We start from the raw sequence: 16539 nt of genomic DNA, 5'->3' as shown, positions 1-16539 counted from the left end.
TCACAAAAGAACTCGAAAGTACTCAGTAGTCCAAAATACAAAAACGATACTTCCCAACACAAATTTAAATAGTTCATATCAGGAGAACAAATTAATTTCAAGTATTTTTTTTAATGATGTGATGCAAATGTTTTATAATTTTATACAAATTCGTTAGAAATCGTGTCACACGGCAGCAGTTGCAGCAAAAATGAAAATTTTTAGTGTAGCACAATATTTTTTTCAAAATTCGAGAATTCGGCTATTTAGCCTTTCACTTTGTAAATTTTAGTTTGAGATGAAATTCTATTATATAAAAAATGCCTATAAAAATGTAGAGTTTAGTTTTTTCTATATTTAACTTGATTATAAGCCAGTTTTGTCTCTTTAAGCGCTCGGTATCAAAAATTATTTACGCGTAAAGGAGGCATGATTCAATAATAAAAGGTTTGCTTAGAAAACGGGTTTCTCGCTCCCTCTTGACAAAATCGGCGTCTTTAGCAAGGCACCGTGTGTGTGCAACCTGTTGTAAGACCCATTTGAGACACGTCAAGTCTTGCTTTCAAGTCTGCTCGGTTCGTTGGCGAAGGGGGTGAAAAAAGAGGGGAATGGTACATTCGTCTCACCTCCTTCGACTACGAACGAGCAGACTTGAAATCAAGTCTTGACGTGTCTGAAAAGGGTCTAAGGAAGTGTCAAAACTCTAATCATTAGCAAGGCACCGTGTGTGTGTGCAACCTTTTGTAAGGAAGTGTCAAAACTCTAATGTCACTAGTGAGCAAACCTTTAATTACACTGTACAGCAGTTATTGAACAAACCCAACCTTTTTTAAGAGATTGGGTCATAATTTAAAAATCAGTTTCCCCGTTTTTCGAAGTTAGCCTCCGAAATCGAGATATGGGCCTTCGAAGTTCGAAATTGGACCTTTGGTAAAAAATTGATTTATTATTGCATGTGAACAACTAAAAAAGTAAAAACACAGACGCCTTTTGCTCTTTTTTAAACGTAATATATTTTTTTTGTGCAAGCTTATATTACAGGTGCTATAAGGAGTCCAAAATCAATTCAAAACTTTTTGAAACATTTTTTTTTTTAATTTTTCGAAGATCTGACATTTGACTCCTTATAGCACCTGTAATATAAATTTGCACAAAAAAAAAGTTACATTCCGTTTAAATAAGAGCAAGCCGGACCACGTCTATATTTTTACTTTTTTAATTAAAAATAATTTTTTATCAAAGGTCCAATTTCGAACTTCGACGGCCCATATATCGATTTCGGAGGCTAACTTCGAAACACAAAGAAATCACTTTTTTACTTATGAGTCAATCTCTTCAAAAAAAGCGGTTTGGACAATACCCAGAAAAAAAGTTGATTATGCCGTATAGTGTTATTGAATCATGTAAATGAGGTACGCTTTTAAAGTCTTTTAAATATTACTAAGATTTTTCTGACTTAAGAATAAGTGTTGGTTTGCAATTTGCAAAAACATCAATGTTGAGAAAAAAACATCGATGTTTCTCCAGCTCGACTGGCTGTATACACGCAAGGTAGAAAAAGCGCTTGCTTGCCACGTCTAACCGCACTTTTAAATACATACATATAACACAGATACTTTTTTCCTGAATTTCGAGCCTTCGAAAATAACTGGACTATGAGAGATTAAAAATTATGGCTAGCGATGAAATGTGTAGTGGCCGCTGTGGTGTAGTGGTAAGCAGTGCGCGCCTCCACTCCGCAGGGCCTGGGTTCAAGCCCTGGCCAAAGCTACATCGAATAAATATAGAAAATAGGTTTTTTATTAACAGCGGTCGCCCCTCGGCAGGCAATGAAAAACCTTCGAGTGTATTTCTGCAATGAAACACAGCTTCCCATAAAAATACAATCGCCATTCAGAGTCGGCGTAAAATTATAGGTCCCTCCCCTTGGTGTGACAACACCAAGGCGCCGCCAAAAATCGGAGGAGAAGCTCGGCCAAACACTAACATATTTGTAAGCACCAATATATTATTATTATATATTATTATTATTATGTATATTATATGTATGTATGTACATATTTGTAAGAAGAAAGAACGGAAGTTTTTATGTTGCAATCCCAATACATGCATATAGAACTTATTTCTTAGATTATTATTTTTTTGTGTCTAAGCATTAAAACAACTTAAGTAATTGTATTAGATTTAGGCATATACATATGTATGTGCATGTGTATAGAAAAACATTTGCTTTTTAAAGGGAGAGAGGGCGAAAGATTAATAAAATTACCTGACAATATCATCCTTTTGAGAGCCTCGAAAAGCTGGGCCAACATTCATTTTGCGCTCTTGGTGGTGATGCGATTTTCTACCAAAGGACGAACTATTTCTATGCGAACTGTCTTCTGATATATCATCAAACGCGGGTGGAGGCGTTGAACTGCAAGAAGGTGTTGAGCCTAGCGATACATGAAAATAATGGGTTAATCAAATAAACTTGAAACTAGCGGGAGCATATGAATAAAAAATTGAATGCATAAAAAGCGAGGAAGTGATTTGCATGGGAGGCGGGAGGAGAATAGGAATGGACAAGCAGTTCAAAAGTTGCAGTCGTGTAGTTTATAGTCGACTTTTTAATTGTCGTATATCTTTGAACAAAATTAACAGACGTGTTTTATTTTCCGCTTTTGACTGCCGGACACCTCTGCGTTATCGCTCTGACTCTCTACTGATGTCGGGATCGCGGGAGGTGGACGCATTTTGCGTGGTCTAAATGTTGTTTCCATTTCTTTTTTAACCTCTACAAAAGTATTCACTGAGTGTAAAAGATTTTCTTCGTGATCATCTTCAAAACGGTCATCGCGTAGAGCCATGTCAGCGTATTGAAACATACGCTGGTGCTTGGTACTTTTTTGTGGTGACCTTCGAAAATTTTTAGTACTATTTGCTGCACTGATGAGTGGAATTTCTGGTGGTTCCGGCTCTACAGGCGGAAAATTGTAAACAATCGAACCAATCGAAGGACGCCCAGCGCGGGATATAATACTATTTTGGCGTTGAAACATGTCGACGCGGTGCAGTAAATTGTACCGATAGGACTTATGTGATCGCACCTCTGACCGAGCCGTAGAGTACGTCGATTTAATAGATTCACTTGGTGCAATTGAGCGACAAGCTTTGCGATGTTTCGTTGGCGATTGCATTGATTCTGGACTGTGTATAATAGGGCGTGATGCCTTTCGATTCAAAGCCGACATTGGAAGCTGAGGCGGTGGCGGCACTGGCGGCGGCATGTCAATATCAAACAAATCATGCAATTCCAGCCAATCTTGTACATTACTCGGTGATCGTCGCTCTCCAAAACGAGGCTGTGGCTTCTCATTGACCTGCAATGTGTTGGGAGCACTGGAGGATGTCTGTTTTGTTCTTATTTTTTTAAAGATTGTTTCTATAGGTGGCGAGACGCTCTTAACGGGAAGGTACATTTTGTCTGATGGTTTGATGTTCTTTTCATTGCGGTTGCCGTTGGAATATGTACCTGTATTGGAAATGGTGCGAGCCACTTCGTTGTGACCATCACTTTTCTTCCGACGCGGTGAACTTCTCGGTGGTACTGGCGGAGGGACCTTGGATTTCGCTACGCCTCCACCGGCATATTGAACAGATAACCGCGGACCCACCATAGGTGCTGCAGTAGTCCCAGAAGCAGTCGATGTAGCTGGTTTGGCCACATCTGTTCCAGAAGACAGGAGCCCGGGTGATGTCTTACTGAGTTGTGTGTGCGTCTTGACGCCGGAAGTATGAGAAATGTGTAATGGATAAGCATGCGTTGGGCGATGCTCGAAGGTGAATTCCGCTGTGATAAAAGGATTATTGAAATTCGTTTGGGCTCTAGTTAAAGGCTTTATGGGTATACTCACATCGATTATCATTCTCATTATCAATAGACCGCTGTATTGCTTTTGATAAACTTTTTCTCTTTGAGGGAGAGTGCTTGAGAGCTACAGTGAACAAAACAATAATAATATAACATATTACGCGTTAGCTAAAGAAAAACATTGTATTTATGTGTACATATGCAGATACCTACCTATGTAACTAGTTACCAAGGTACGAAATTTTCTGTGGTTTCCTTTTATTTCGGGTAGATCCACTTTTGTTGCAAGAAAGCAATGAAATTATTTCTAAAATCCGTTGATGCTGAATATAAAAAATAAACTTACGTGACGGTATTTTTCGAAACACAGTTTTGGCCATAAAATTTTGGAACCTTTGAGCGTAGAATGACGGTCGGCACACTGATACAGTGTCCTAGAATTGTAAATAATTAAATAAAAGCGGTTGCTGAGATACATATATTTTCGTAGGTATGCTATAATAAGTGGACGGAGCACGCCCATTTTCCGAAATTTGTAATAATCTAGTTTATTTCTAGGAGGTTATTTTTAATATAAATTTTAAGTAAGTTGGCCTTCGTAGTTACGGTAAGTCGGTGTGGTTATTGATCGATTTTGCCCATGTGTGTGAATACCTGGTCTATGGTGGATTTGGCAGCTCTAAAGACACACTGATAGGGCCCAATCAGTTCATTGACGGTGGGCTTCAGTCTTTCACACAATACTCTCGATAAAACCTTGTAACCTATGCTTAGAAAGTGTTCCCTCCAAAATTTAAGTACGCTCTGGACATCAGTTACTAGGTCGCCATTATTGTTCTTACAGGAGTACGGTCTTGAAACCTTCCGTAAGTCGCCTAACTCTCTGGTAAAATTTTCGGGCATTCGGGGTATTTCGGCCTCTTTCTTCTTATTGCGGCAAATACGTCTCGCTTCCCTTTTCAGATCCCTATAGCGCTCCCACATAGCGCATGTTGCATCCGATCGCAGCGTGGCCCTGTAGACGGCATCTTTTTTCTCTGCAGCTTCCTGACACTCCTCATTGTACCAGTTGTTCTTTCAGGCTCGCTGAAATCCGACTACTTCTTCGGCGGCAGTACTTAATGAGCTGGAAATGTGGTTCCACTGCTCGCATATGTCGGTTTGTTGAAGAGTGCTCTCTGAGAGCAGGTGTGAGAGTCGAGTAGCGAAAGCGCTGGCTGTCTGTTGTGATTGCAGCTTTTCGACGTTAAGCTTTCCTTGCATTTTTGGGCGCACATTTTTTGCTGCACAGAGGCGGGTGCGTATCTTGGCTGCGGTAACAGGTCTAAATAACACAAGATATTTCAACACATACCAACTCAACACATTAACTCAACATATGACTTTTCTACATAAATTATTTCAACACATGATTTTTCAACACGAACAATCTCGCTTCACTTCATTTTTATTAGATTCAACACAAAATTTTTGTTGCACAGCCGTTTTTCACACAGAATTTGTTTCTCTCTAACGCATTGTCGAATTGTTTTTGTAATTTGACTTTCGTCAGTTCTTTTGTTTGTATTTCAAATGAAAAATACAGGAAAAAACGTAGTATCATACGGGCATTAAGAAACGCAAACTAGCAGAAAATAGCAAGTAACTAGCTGATCAGTGATACATTTGAAAATATTTGACGCAATTTTTTTTATACGCGTTTTATATAGAAAAAGTATTCACAAATACATTTTGCGATTTCATCAAATTGAATGATTTGCTCATTTTTACTTAAGAAATAAAAATTTGGAGAAAGAAACAAATAAAAGCAAGCAAATAAAGCAACTTGGCCTCGCTTGTTTACGCTTCAACAGCTGTATATTAATTTTGACAGCTGTTATTTTCTGCTAGTAAAATCTTTAGTTGCAGAAATTATCAGGAGAGGCAAAAAAAGAAGAGCGTAAGAACGAAAGCCGCTAGTTTTTTGGGTTAAGAAATGCTTTCCAGCAAAATATAATGATAATTATCTGTAAAAAAAAACAAATCTAATATCATGAAGAATACAGAACCACGCATCTATACACATAAATTAAAGAAAACCAAAGCGAGTAGATATTAGAGAAAAATTAGTGGTTACTGCTTAAAGGTATAATAAATACATGGATTTTAGTACCAAAAGAACTGAAATCAGCAAAGGCAAATATTTTCTCTATAATTGCTGCATTATATTAATTGCTGACTCAATAGCCTTCTTCTGCATCAAAGCAACTGTCAAAAATTTCCAGCAGTAAAAAGTTACGAATTGGCACAGCAGAAATGTAAAATTTTCTCACCATAGTAAAAAGTTTTTTCACCATAGAACTTTTCTACTGATTTGCACAGGCCCTACGCAGAAATGTGTTCTCTGTAAAAGTTGTTCAGCTCCTTTTCTTCGCAAAACAGAAAGAGAATTCTACTTAGTGAGGGTTATAATCCCTAAGCGCGGCCGAAGGCCGCCTACGCAGAAAGGTGTTCTCTGAAAAAGATGTTCAGCCCCTTTTCTTCGCAAAACAGAAAGGAGAATTCTACTTAGTGAGGGTTATAATCCCTAAGCGCGGCCGAAGGCCGCCAAAGCAGAAAGGTGTTCTCTGCAAAAGGTGTTCAGCCTCTTTTCGTCGCTAAACAGAAAGAGAATTCTACTTTGCGAGGGTTATAATCCCTAAGCGCGGCCGAAGGCCGCCTACACAGAAAGGTGTTCTCTGAAAAAGGTGTTCTCTGAAAAAGGTGACAGAAAGGAGAATTCTATTTAGTGAGGGTTATAATCCCTAAGCGCGGCCGAAGGCCGCCTACACAGAAAGGTGTTCTCTGAAAAAGGTGTTCTCTGAAAAAGGTGCAGAAAGGAGAATTCTATTTAGTGAGGGTTATAATCCCTAAGCGCGGCCGAAGGCCGCCAAAGCAGAAAGGTGTTCTCTGCAAAAGGTGTTCAGCCCCTTTTCTTCGCAAAACGGAAAGGAGAAAGGTGTTCTCTGAAAAAGGTGTTAGCCTCTTTTCTTCACAAAACAGAAGGAGAATTCTACTTTGTGAGTTTTATAATCCCTAAGTGCGGCCAAAGGCCGCCTACGCAGAAAGAAGACCGTCAAATATCGATCATTACAATACCCAACACATGTGTTGAACAAGTGTGTGTTGAGTTGATATGTGTTGAGTTGGTGTGTATTTAGTTTGTGTGTGTTGAATTCCTGTGTTGAGTTTGTGTGTGTTGATTTGACCTGTGTTATTTAGACATGTAATCTTGGCTGCAACAAGATAGTGGTCCGAGTCGATGTTTGGGCCTCGGAGTGTGCGTACGTCTAAAACACTGGAAGCGTGCCTTCCGTCTATCACAACATGATCGATTTGGTTTCTCGTTTTTCGAACCGGAGACAGCCACGTAGCTTGATGGATCTTTTTATGCTTGAACCTAGTACTGGTAGTACCATGTTTCGGGCCACGGCGAAGTCGATCAGCCTCAATCCGTTGTCGGACATTTCGTCGTGGAGGCTGAATTTTCCGTCGGTGGTTCCAAAAGTCCTTTCCTTGCACACACTGGCATTGAAGTCGCCAGGCGCGATTTTGATACCATGACGGGCCAGCGCTCGTACGTGCGCTCCAAGCGCTCATAGAAGAGATCCTTGGATGCCTCATCCTTCTTTTCCGTCGGGGCATGGGCGCAGATAAGCGAGATCATGAAGAATCCCGCTTTGATGCGGATTATGGCTAGACGCTCGTCCACCGGGGTGAACGACAGTACTCGGCGACAGAGTCTCTCCCACCAGAAATCCAAGTCCGAATTCGCGCTCCTTTACATGGCAGCTGTAGTATACGTCGCAAGGCCCCAGACATTGCTTGCCTTGACCCGTCCAACGCATTTCTTGGATGGCGGTGATGTCAGCTTTTTTCCTTACGAGGACATCAACTAGCCGGACATTCCAGGTGCATGCCCTCAAATCGTAGTCAAATCGTTTGCCGTGGTCGTCATCATAAGGGGGGGGGGGGGGGGGGGGGGCTCATTCGAGGCTTTGCATTGTTTCTTCACTGGAAGTGGTTTTTACGTGGCGGGGCCCAAACCCAGCGTACAACCCATTGCTGGGACGGGATGTCTAAAATTCCACATTCGCAACGTCATCAAAATTAAAGAACAAGTTGTATGTATAGAGGCATGGCCATAGAGAGGAGTTTCGGGCCCGGGCTGAATCTCGAATGTGGGCCCCTAAACACACCCGCCTAGGGTTAACATTTGTCGCGTACGGCCATTTCCCAGAAATTAAAGAATTTGATTGGTTGGATAACGGAGAGGGGAGGACGAAAGCATATCAATCGTACATATGTACAGTGAAGGGCAAAACTGTAACATGTTGTAACACTTTTTACTTCAGCCATCCCTATCTTTCCAAGTTTTGACTTTCATACTTTTGTTGTATATTATTATTGGTACACCTGTACTTCATCTCTCATAACGATTCGAAGTCAATCCAACAATAATAATAAAACCAGCAGACAAAAATGTAAATTAATGCTAATATTACAGATTTGCACTGATATAGTTTAAAAAACTTTTTAACAATTTTTACGAAAAAAAGAACTATTAACACAATGTGCAGTACCCTTTTACTTTTTTTTAGTTCCTGGATGCGATTTGGTATATCCTTAGTTTGCTTTCACAGCTCTTGTACGGGATTTTACGGACTTGGATACTTAGTAAACTGTGCTTTTAGTTGATTTCGCAAATTATCGATGAGATTCATGTCCGCGGATTGTGGAGGTCATTTAAAATGAGCCAATTTTAGCTTATGTATCCAGTCTTTGCCAACCTGTGCGTGTGTTTTTGGGAGATTTTTCAGCAGAAACTCTAATTTTTTCGACTACATCTTACAAGTTTCGTTGAAATATGAACGGATACTGTTCCTTACTCATAATGCGTACTAACGGACCAACGAAATTATTTAAATACAACCCGAAACTATTATTGACCGACCACTGTCATTCACAGTTTGCCTTACATGATGCGCATGGGCTTAATTTGGGCCTTTGATTCAATACCATGCCCGGCCATCTGATTGAAAGCGATTAATTTAGTCTTGTCAGAACACATAATCTTCACTGGATGCAGTAGCAAATATAAACAACCATGAATTCTATGCATCTAAAATTAGAAATATACTTATAGGTACATTCCCGAAAATTATCTTGTTATGGGTACCAGGGTACGCACAAATGATCGGAAATGAAACACGGATACATAACCACCAATTCCGACACCCCATCTTGTGCCTGCAATCAACAAACACGCCTGTCTATCAAAGATTTCTTTATGGACTGTCCTCTACTTTCTAGACAGAGACATATGCTGTTCAAAGACTCCAATCCTATACTTTCCCTTTCCTGCCCTTCCAAGGAAGCGATTACTAAAATTATAAAATTTCTGAAAAGTACAAAATTATATTTTCTAATCTTAGTAAACAGTTACATATGTATGTACAATAGTATATTATCTAATTAAGCTTAAGGCCTTGTTGCTATAGCTTTGAAAATTCGCTTTTAAGTCTAGTAGACATAGGAGCTAATAGGTTAAAATAAATAAATAAAGTTTTTCTTTACTTGTTTATGTGTTTAAATAATGCTACGATTTTGGTTTTAAACTATGTATACTTCATTAAATGTTGTTATTCAAGTATTTATGTAAGTTAACAAGAAGATGTAACTATATCAGTAATTATGTTCACTTAAGTTCCCGCATCGAGGTACTTAAGCGGGTTCTTTTAAGTACCCAACTCGCCTAAGTACCTCAAAAAGCTGACATTTTTCATGGGGTACTTAAGCGGGTTTTACTGTACCTTAAGCGCTTCTGTAATAGTGGCTGCATCGCTACTTTCTGCTACGTTCCCAAGATATCAGACCGTAATATTTTTTGACAGACTTCCTTTGTCCTTGGGAACACTTTAGGCTATATTTTTTCTCAGTCTTAACATTTTCAAGTAGCAAACTCCAAAATTTTTTGCTACTTTTCCTGCAGTCCCGCGTTTCCGCAGTAATTCTATTATTTACATTTATGGTTCCTGATTAACCATATTATTTACTGGTGATCATTTCTTCAATAAATTACACTACAGAAGAAAGTCATCTCACTTCCAACCAGTGTGCAAACCCCTTTTTATTTTAGTGTGGTAGAATCGGCACAAAAATGTGGTAGATTTGAATAAGATGTGGTAGAGTTTCCAATTCATATTTTTATTTGGTATGTATACATATCGCACACCCTCGTCAAAAGAGGCACAACTCACAAGTTAGATCGGGAAATATAAGTGCTAGTGGATCGTACAGATTCCACGCAATTGATGCAAAAACAAGTATAACATTAGTGTTTTAGTAAGAGAATATAATGAAGAAAAAAACATTTCATTAATTTGAGAAAAATCCTACAGATTGATTTATGCAAAAAAATCTACCAAATTATTTTTCCATTGCATAATACTTTAGCAAATATTAATATTTGGATTTCAGACATATTAAAAAGTTAAGGCACATATATTTTAAGACAAAATTTATTATGTACCTTTTTAAAAATTTATTTATTATGTGAAAATTGTAAACAAATGTTCTGTCTAAAAATGTGGTAGATTTTAAGCCTTGTGTTGTAGATGTGGTAGACAACCAAATTTTAAAAAATATATGGTAGATCTACTACAAATGTGGTAGAGGTTTGCACACTGCTTCCAACTAAGTAAAAGATAACTGTAAAATGCAAAACTGAGAGTGAGTGCAAAACTGTAATATTTGCCTCAATTTGCATTTTTGTTTGCTGTTTTTTATTGTTGTTGTATTGACTTCAAATCGTTATGAGAGAGTGAGTAGAGATGTACCAACAAGAATATACAACAAAAGGATGAAAGTCATTAGAACTTGGAAATTTAGCGGTGGCTGAAATAAAAAGTCTTACACCATGTTACAGTTTTGCTCGTCACTGTATGTACATACAGTGCCCTGCGCTGGGCATGCCTGATGTGTATTTATCAGAGCTCGCAAATAACCGCCTGCACATTTTTCGAATGCTGTCTGCTCACCAGGCATGCCAAATCTATTATTTTTTCAAAAATTCATATCCTTTCTCACAGTTCTGTAGCCCTAGAAAGAAGGCTTAAAAAAGTGGATGACTCAAAGAGTTCAAGTGAACTTATAAATTGCGCGAAAATAAAAAATTTTCATTTGTTTTGTGGTTTGCAATTTATCAACATCTTATGAAATATACTCTGGAGCACGGGGCCCCCTTGAGAACTCCGGGCCCGGGGGGAAAAGTCCCCGATCCCCCACCCCCTGTATAGAGGTTAAGCTAAAGCTCCATAGCAGGTTTTTCAGGCGTTGCGGCTTGAGGAGCTCAAGCCTGAAAGATGATTTAGTGCAATTGTTTAGAAGCTGATCCACAACTGAAGTCCGAAAAGCCTGAAAGATGCTGATGTGTTTGGAGCGTCCATGTCTATTGTTTTGTTGTTGCTTTTCTTTTCGTAAATTAATTTTAGGGGTTAGAATAGAACATCCTATGAGGTATTTCTTTGGTTCTAGGGTATTGAGTGCTGATTTATCAAGCCGTACATGTTTAACAATTACATAGTTAATAATTGAACACAAAGATTCCTTACTCATGGAATATCCCTTTAGTTTAAAGAATGACTTACCCCATCATGAATGATGCTTTTGAATGTATGCTCAAGCTTCTTCTTTAGTCTGTAAGACTGCAAAATATCAATTATACCAATGTATAGAAGCAATCGCTCGCCTTTTTCACTTCTAGCAGGGATTCCACCAGGTCTGTTTATTGACAAATGATACAATGAATGAATGAAATAGTTAAATAAATACAACTTCTCTACTAACGGAACATCGTCTTCGTCATCTATGGGTTCGCTCTCTGCTTGAATACTTTCCATAGCTGTAGAGTGAGCCACCAAGCGTTGCCGATTTGCTGATCTGCAAAATTAATACATAGATATGTACACATGAATATACTGTAAAAATACATTAGGGAGGTTCCATGGGTAAGTGGACATCAGTGCAAAAATTATTTTCTTTATAAAACTAGCAAACGTGTGGATAAGACATTTGCAAAAATTTTGAATCAACTAAAAAATAACAAATTAAAGCTTTAAATGCATTTTTATTACCTTTTTTACGTTGTGAAATCAAGTTCTAAGTACATATTTTGATGGAGTTTAAAGTAGGTTGTGTTGAATGCACTGTCAAATAATTTGCGATTCATAATTCACGTGTTTGGCAAGAAAACTATATAGTAGAACTCATCTGCTTTTAATAAAATTGTGCTATATGTTAAAATGTGTGAGTGCTTTATATATAATATGAGTTCTTATTAAGCAGTATTGGTCTTGTCCCACCCGTGCCAAAAAAAAAAAAACATAAGTTGTTATATTTAATTACAGAAGTTGAGGTTGTGTTTTGTGTTTGTTACATAATGCTAGAAACTCATTGCAAATATTTACCACAATTGCATTGTCGTTTCCACGTAGTTAGATAAGAATAGTTCTACAGAGAAGCATGTCCCACCCGTGACAGCCATGGTGGGACAGTTGTCAGAGGTAGGTTTACAGGGCTGATAAGCTTTATTTGTTTGTTGAGGTGAACGCAGGGGAGGAGGGGGGATGCGCGGACTCGGCCATTATCTATATACCCTTGTGGTCAGCTAATTAAGTTAAGTTACATTTTGACCAGCTTTGGTTTTTTATTTTGTTAATCTAATGTTAATTTTTTTTTATAAACTTCGTACAAAAATTATACAAATTCAACAAACCTTAACAATTACACCCAACAATTTTAAACTTTTTGTTCCCAGTTTTTAGAAAAATTCTAGGTATGTAGTTTTATAGCCCATTAAATTTAAGTAGGTAAAAGTGAAAATTTTTAAAAATTTTTCTGGCTGACGGTGCTAGGCATTTTCTTTTATATAAAAGGCACTATCCAAAGACAAAACGTGAGTGAATTTAACCCCTACTTGGCTTCTTATATTCTTTAATAACTAATCTTTATATATGGACCACACTAAAAGCTCCTTTTAATATAAAAACTCGTTCATGTCCTACCCATGACAAACGTTGTCCCACCCGTGACCGAGGAATTTCGGATTTTTTGTATAATAAAGCCATCATTTTTTTGTAGTTTCTGCTTCGTTTGTGTTGCAGGTTCTTTGTTTTATTATAAGACATCAAGTTCACACAGACAAGTGAAATAAATTCGCAGAGTTTCCGTAAAATATATCTGCTCCAAAAAGCAGGTTCTTTTTTTTATCCCACCCGTGACAGAAGAAATATGTAAATCAGATTTTTTCCATATAAAAGTAAGCTGGAATTTTTTTCATATTTTGTAATAACTCTTATAATAGTCAATTAGATGTAGCTTTATCAAAATGTAGAATTTTTGAGTACCTTATACATAAATTTAAACAATAAAGACAATTTTTTCTGTACAAATGTCCAACCCGGTGGAATCGCCCATTAGTGAAAATAGTTTCAATTTGTTAGCCCCTTAAATAACCTGTCCACCCAAGCCTTTTTTTTTGATGTTCCCTTGCTACCCTCAAAGCGATATTTTATAAAACATTAAAACTCAGCCTCAAAATTATAATTGATTATTTGCCGTTACTTAGTTGTGATGTTAATACCCCCGCCATATAGTTTCTAGGGTTAAGGTACATACATATATACTACACTACTACTGTCCTTAACCTTTTTTTAGATAGCATCCACAACTTACCGATTTCGATTCATGCCCGCCGATGAATCTCTTTCGCGTCCTTCTGAACCTCCCGCCGCTCCGCCATCACCATCTGGTATGTCCTCAACATCGGAGTCTTCGGCCAGTGGAGCTTTCGGTTTTTTACTTTCACTTTTCTTTTCTTTACTCGCCTGATCCAGGTTATGAACACCAAGTAATAAGGAATAGTCCATTATCTTAAATGATTCTAATACCGTGCAGTCGCGTTGAATTGTTTTGATGAGCGCGCTATATGTTTCAGCTTCTAGAAATATACCGTTCGGATGTTGTTCCATAAAGTCTAAATCTTTGTAAGTTGGTGATTTTTTAGATCGCTCCGCTTTTGATGCTTTTCGCTTGAATGTCGAACCTTTGAGATCATATTTCAAATGCATTTTAACAGATGAGGGCAATAAATTGTTCATAACCACCAATCGAATATTTTTACTAGTGCTCGTCTGTAGGCAGTAGAGACCAAAAAATTTTGGCAACAAAGTCCGCGGATTTTGATTCAAGTTCATATAATAGCTAATATGATTGGCAAAATAAACTATATTAATTATGAATATTCATAAAAATATTGAGTGTTTTTAAAGACAAATCAATGAAATCCAACTAGTACTGCAAAAGCTTACCCAGGCAAAAGCTTTTGTAAAAACTCCCCTTCTTTGTGTTGTACAGTTTTTATTATGAATTCATCATCAGCCGTTAAATAAAAAATGGAACCAGAGGCGCCCGGGTTGGACAGCTCACGTAAAGGCCAAGAGCACATAGACATCTATTTTTTTTTGTTTTTAGCCAGAAAATTTTGTAATACATACATATTTGAAACTGGGGTTACTACTCACCATAAAGTCATCTGGTTGTATGCCGAACAAGTCCCTAAAATATCGGAATGCAATAGGCGCATAAATTTTATATCTGAATTCACTGTAGTGGTGGGCTGGCGTAAGGCTAGATCCTTCTGGGGGGAAAGTTATACTTTCGATTTCGAAAAAGTCCATCATTAGGAGATCGCGTTTCGGTTTAGATGCCAGGCTTCCGACCTACGGGAAAATATTTCATTAACAACATAACTTGTGTGTCTATATCAAGGTGAAAACCGAGAATATTTGGCAAAAATACAGACTACATCGGACCAATTTTAGTTTGGCAAGCTATTGGCGTAGGCCCAAATAGTCTCGATTGTAAACATAAGTACATGCATACATATAAAGGTCGCTGCTTCTGTAATATTATGCTGTATTTGAACAAGTGGGTTTTGCCAAATACGGTAGAAATCGTAAATGAATACTAACGGTATGTTGAATGCCCAACTGAATAGAGCCCATTATCTGGCTAGTTTGTATTTTTTTATAGGTGATCTCACCGCCCTCCCCAACGCGCCGATGACCAATCTTGCGCTCCTTGTCCCCTTTATTTCCATAGCGGGATAAGCGGTGTTGGTTAATCTAAATGAAAAAATTTCAACCATTTCGTTAATAATGTTGCAATGGATGAAATTACTTACATCTGAACTGGATGACTGCAGATTTGGATCTGTAAAATGTTTGAAAGAAAATAAGGTTAAATTCACACGAATGATGTTAAAATAATTGGATGATTTTTGAAATTTCATAGTAATTTTTAGCTACTCAATTGAAATTTTCGGGGAAAATGTTATTTTCTTGCCCTCTAAGCTACCTAATTCCCTCTTTCGATTTTTTGTTTATCACACTCATGCGCCCCAAGGTACTAACCACATTCATTGATTTTTTGGGCCTTTCCGAGAGAAAATTTTGTTCTGCTCACATTTTATCTGGGTATGTCAGATACTTATTACTGTTCATAGTCTTACACCTGGCCTATGATTGCAATAATGAAATTTTCATTGATGAAATATGTTATGATCAAAATCAAATCTCCAATCTTCACTTACTGCTGACATGTGTATGTACATATGTACGAGAAAGTACTGTGACACACACAAGCATGAGCAGATTTACAACCATACTTACGAGCTTGCTTACGAACTTTCTTTTCACATTCCTACTTTTGCATTCATATGTATATGCACGTACAAATATGTGTACATACATATATATGTACATACATATGTACACATATACTACTCAGAAATCTATTTCGTAAGTGCTCGTTGGGTACTAGAGTAAAATCCAAGACTATCTATTCAAAATTACCATCTTTAATAAAATTTGAATGATCTGCAGTTTTAGTGTTGGATGTGCTGGATAGATCCTGGTCAATGGAGTTGATAGCATCGCCTGAAGCCATTTGACCGACGTCGTTGGTTGTATTAATTTCGCCAGGCAAAAACTGAACGGGTACGGAGAGACGTTCATTTCATCCTTGGCCTTGCGAACTCTGCCAAACCCTTAGTTTTGCCTTGAACTTCTGCTCGGCATTCCTATTTATGTTTAAAGTAAAATCCTTAATATCGTATGTATGTATTTCATTGTACTACAGCAGAAACAAAAAATCACTTTAAATTAGCAAATTTCTTGTTAACGAATTTGCTATGTACAAATTCACCGTCCGTTGGAAACTAAGAAAACTATCTACTCCCATACTTTTAGGCAGAAAGAGAAAACTTCCATGGAAACGGCTGGAAGTATAAAAATACCCCGATTGTTGCGCATACACTCCACATCACAAATTCCTCCCTCAAATTATTGTACATTATTGGAATGCAAATATGAGTTGCCGTATCGAAGCTAAAATAAAATGCGTCAAATAGTTTAAGAATAAGTATGGCTGATATTTTTTGATAATTAGTTTCCGCGTAGTAGGTATTTAGAGCACAAAGTGAAATTTACCGCCCTATTCCCACACAACTGACAAAACTCAGCGGCTGACTATTGCATTTACTACTGCGCCTAATACTATGCCGCAAATTTATTTTAAGCTGTCGTATGATAATTGCCAGTTTTATTGTTATGACCTACTGAGTA

The 16539-nt window shown here is 37.7% G+C and overlaps 1 protein-coding gene across 3 annotated transcripts in view; it reads right to left on the bottom strand.

Moving 5' to 3' along the window:
- LOC118742318 (phosphatidylinositol 4-phosphate 5-kinase type-1 alpha) overlaps positions 1–16176 on the bottom strand; it is a 44532-nt gene extending 28356 nt beyond the window's left edge. Inside the window, exons 1-13 of one of the 3 annotated variants that reach the window (XM_036474307.1) lie at positions 15769–16176; positions 15099–15127; positions 14887–15039; positions 14437–14634; positions 14224–14366; positions 13589–14116; positions 11702–11794; positions 11503–11635; positions 4182–4269; positions 4049–4111; positions 3879–3959; positions 3497–3814; positions 2249–2417 (exon numbers count right to left, since the gene is read on the bottom strand). In XM_036474307.1, coding sequence (XP_036330200.1) covers positions 2249–2417; positions 3497–3814; positions 3879–3959; positions 4049–4111; positions 4182–4269; positions 11503–11635; positions 11702–11794; positions 13589–14116; positions 14224–14366; positions 14437–14634; positions 14887–15039; positions 15099–15127; positions 15769–15862 — 2090 coding nt within the window. In that variant the 5' untranslated portion in view covers positions 15863–16176. Of the gene's footprint in view, positions 1–2248; positions 2418–3496; positions 3815–3878; positions 3960–4048; positions 4112–4181; positions 4270–11502; positions 11636–11701; positions 11795–13588; positions 14117–14223; positions 14367–14436; positions 14635–14886; positions 15040–15098; positions 15128–15327; positions 15538–15768 lie in introns of those variants that run through there. The other 2 variants (XM_036474305.1, XM_036474306.1) reach the window with 2 other exon arrangements.
- Between the last annotated feature and the right edge of the window lie 363 nt (positions 16177–16539).

The sequence above is a fragment of the Rhagoletis pomonella genome, unplaced genomic scaffold (genome assembly GCF_013731165.1).
Source record: "Rhagoletis pomonella isolate Grant_MI unplaced genomic scaffold, Rhpom_1.0 Rhpom_scaffold_00007, whole genome shotgun sequence".
Lineage (NCBI taxonomy): Eukaryota > Metazoa > Arthropoda > Insecta > Diptera > Tephritidae > Rhagoletis > Rhagoletis pomonella.
Note: the sequence above shows the minus strand (reverse complement) of the source record. Positions and strands in the feature narration are given on the sequence as shown.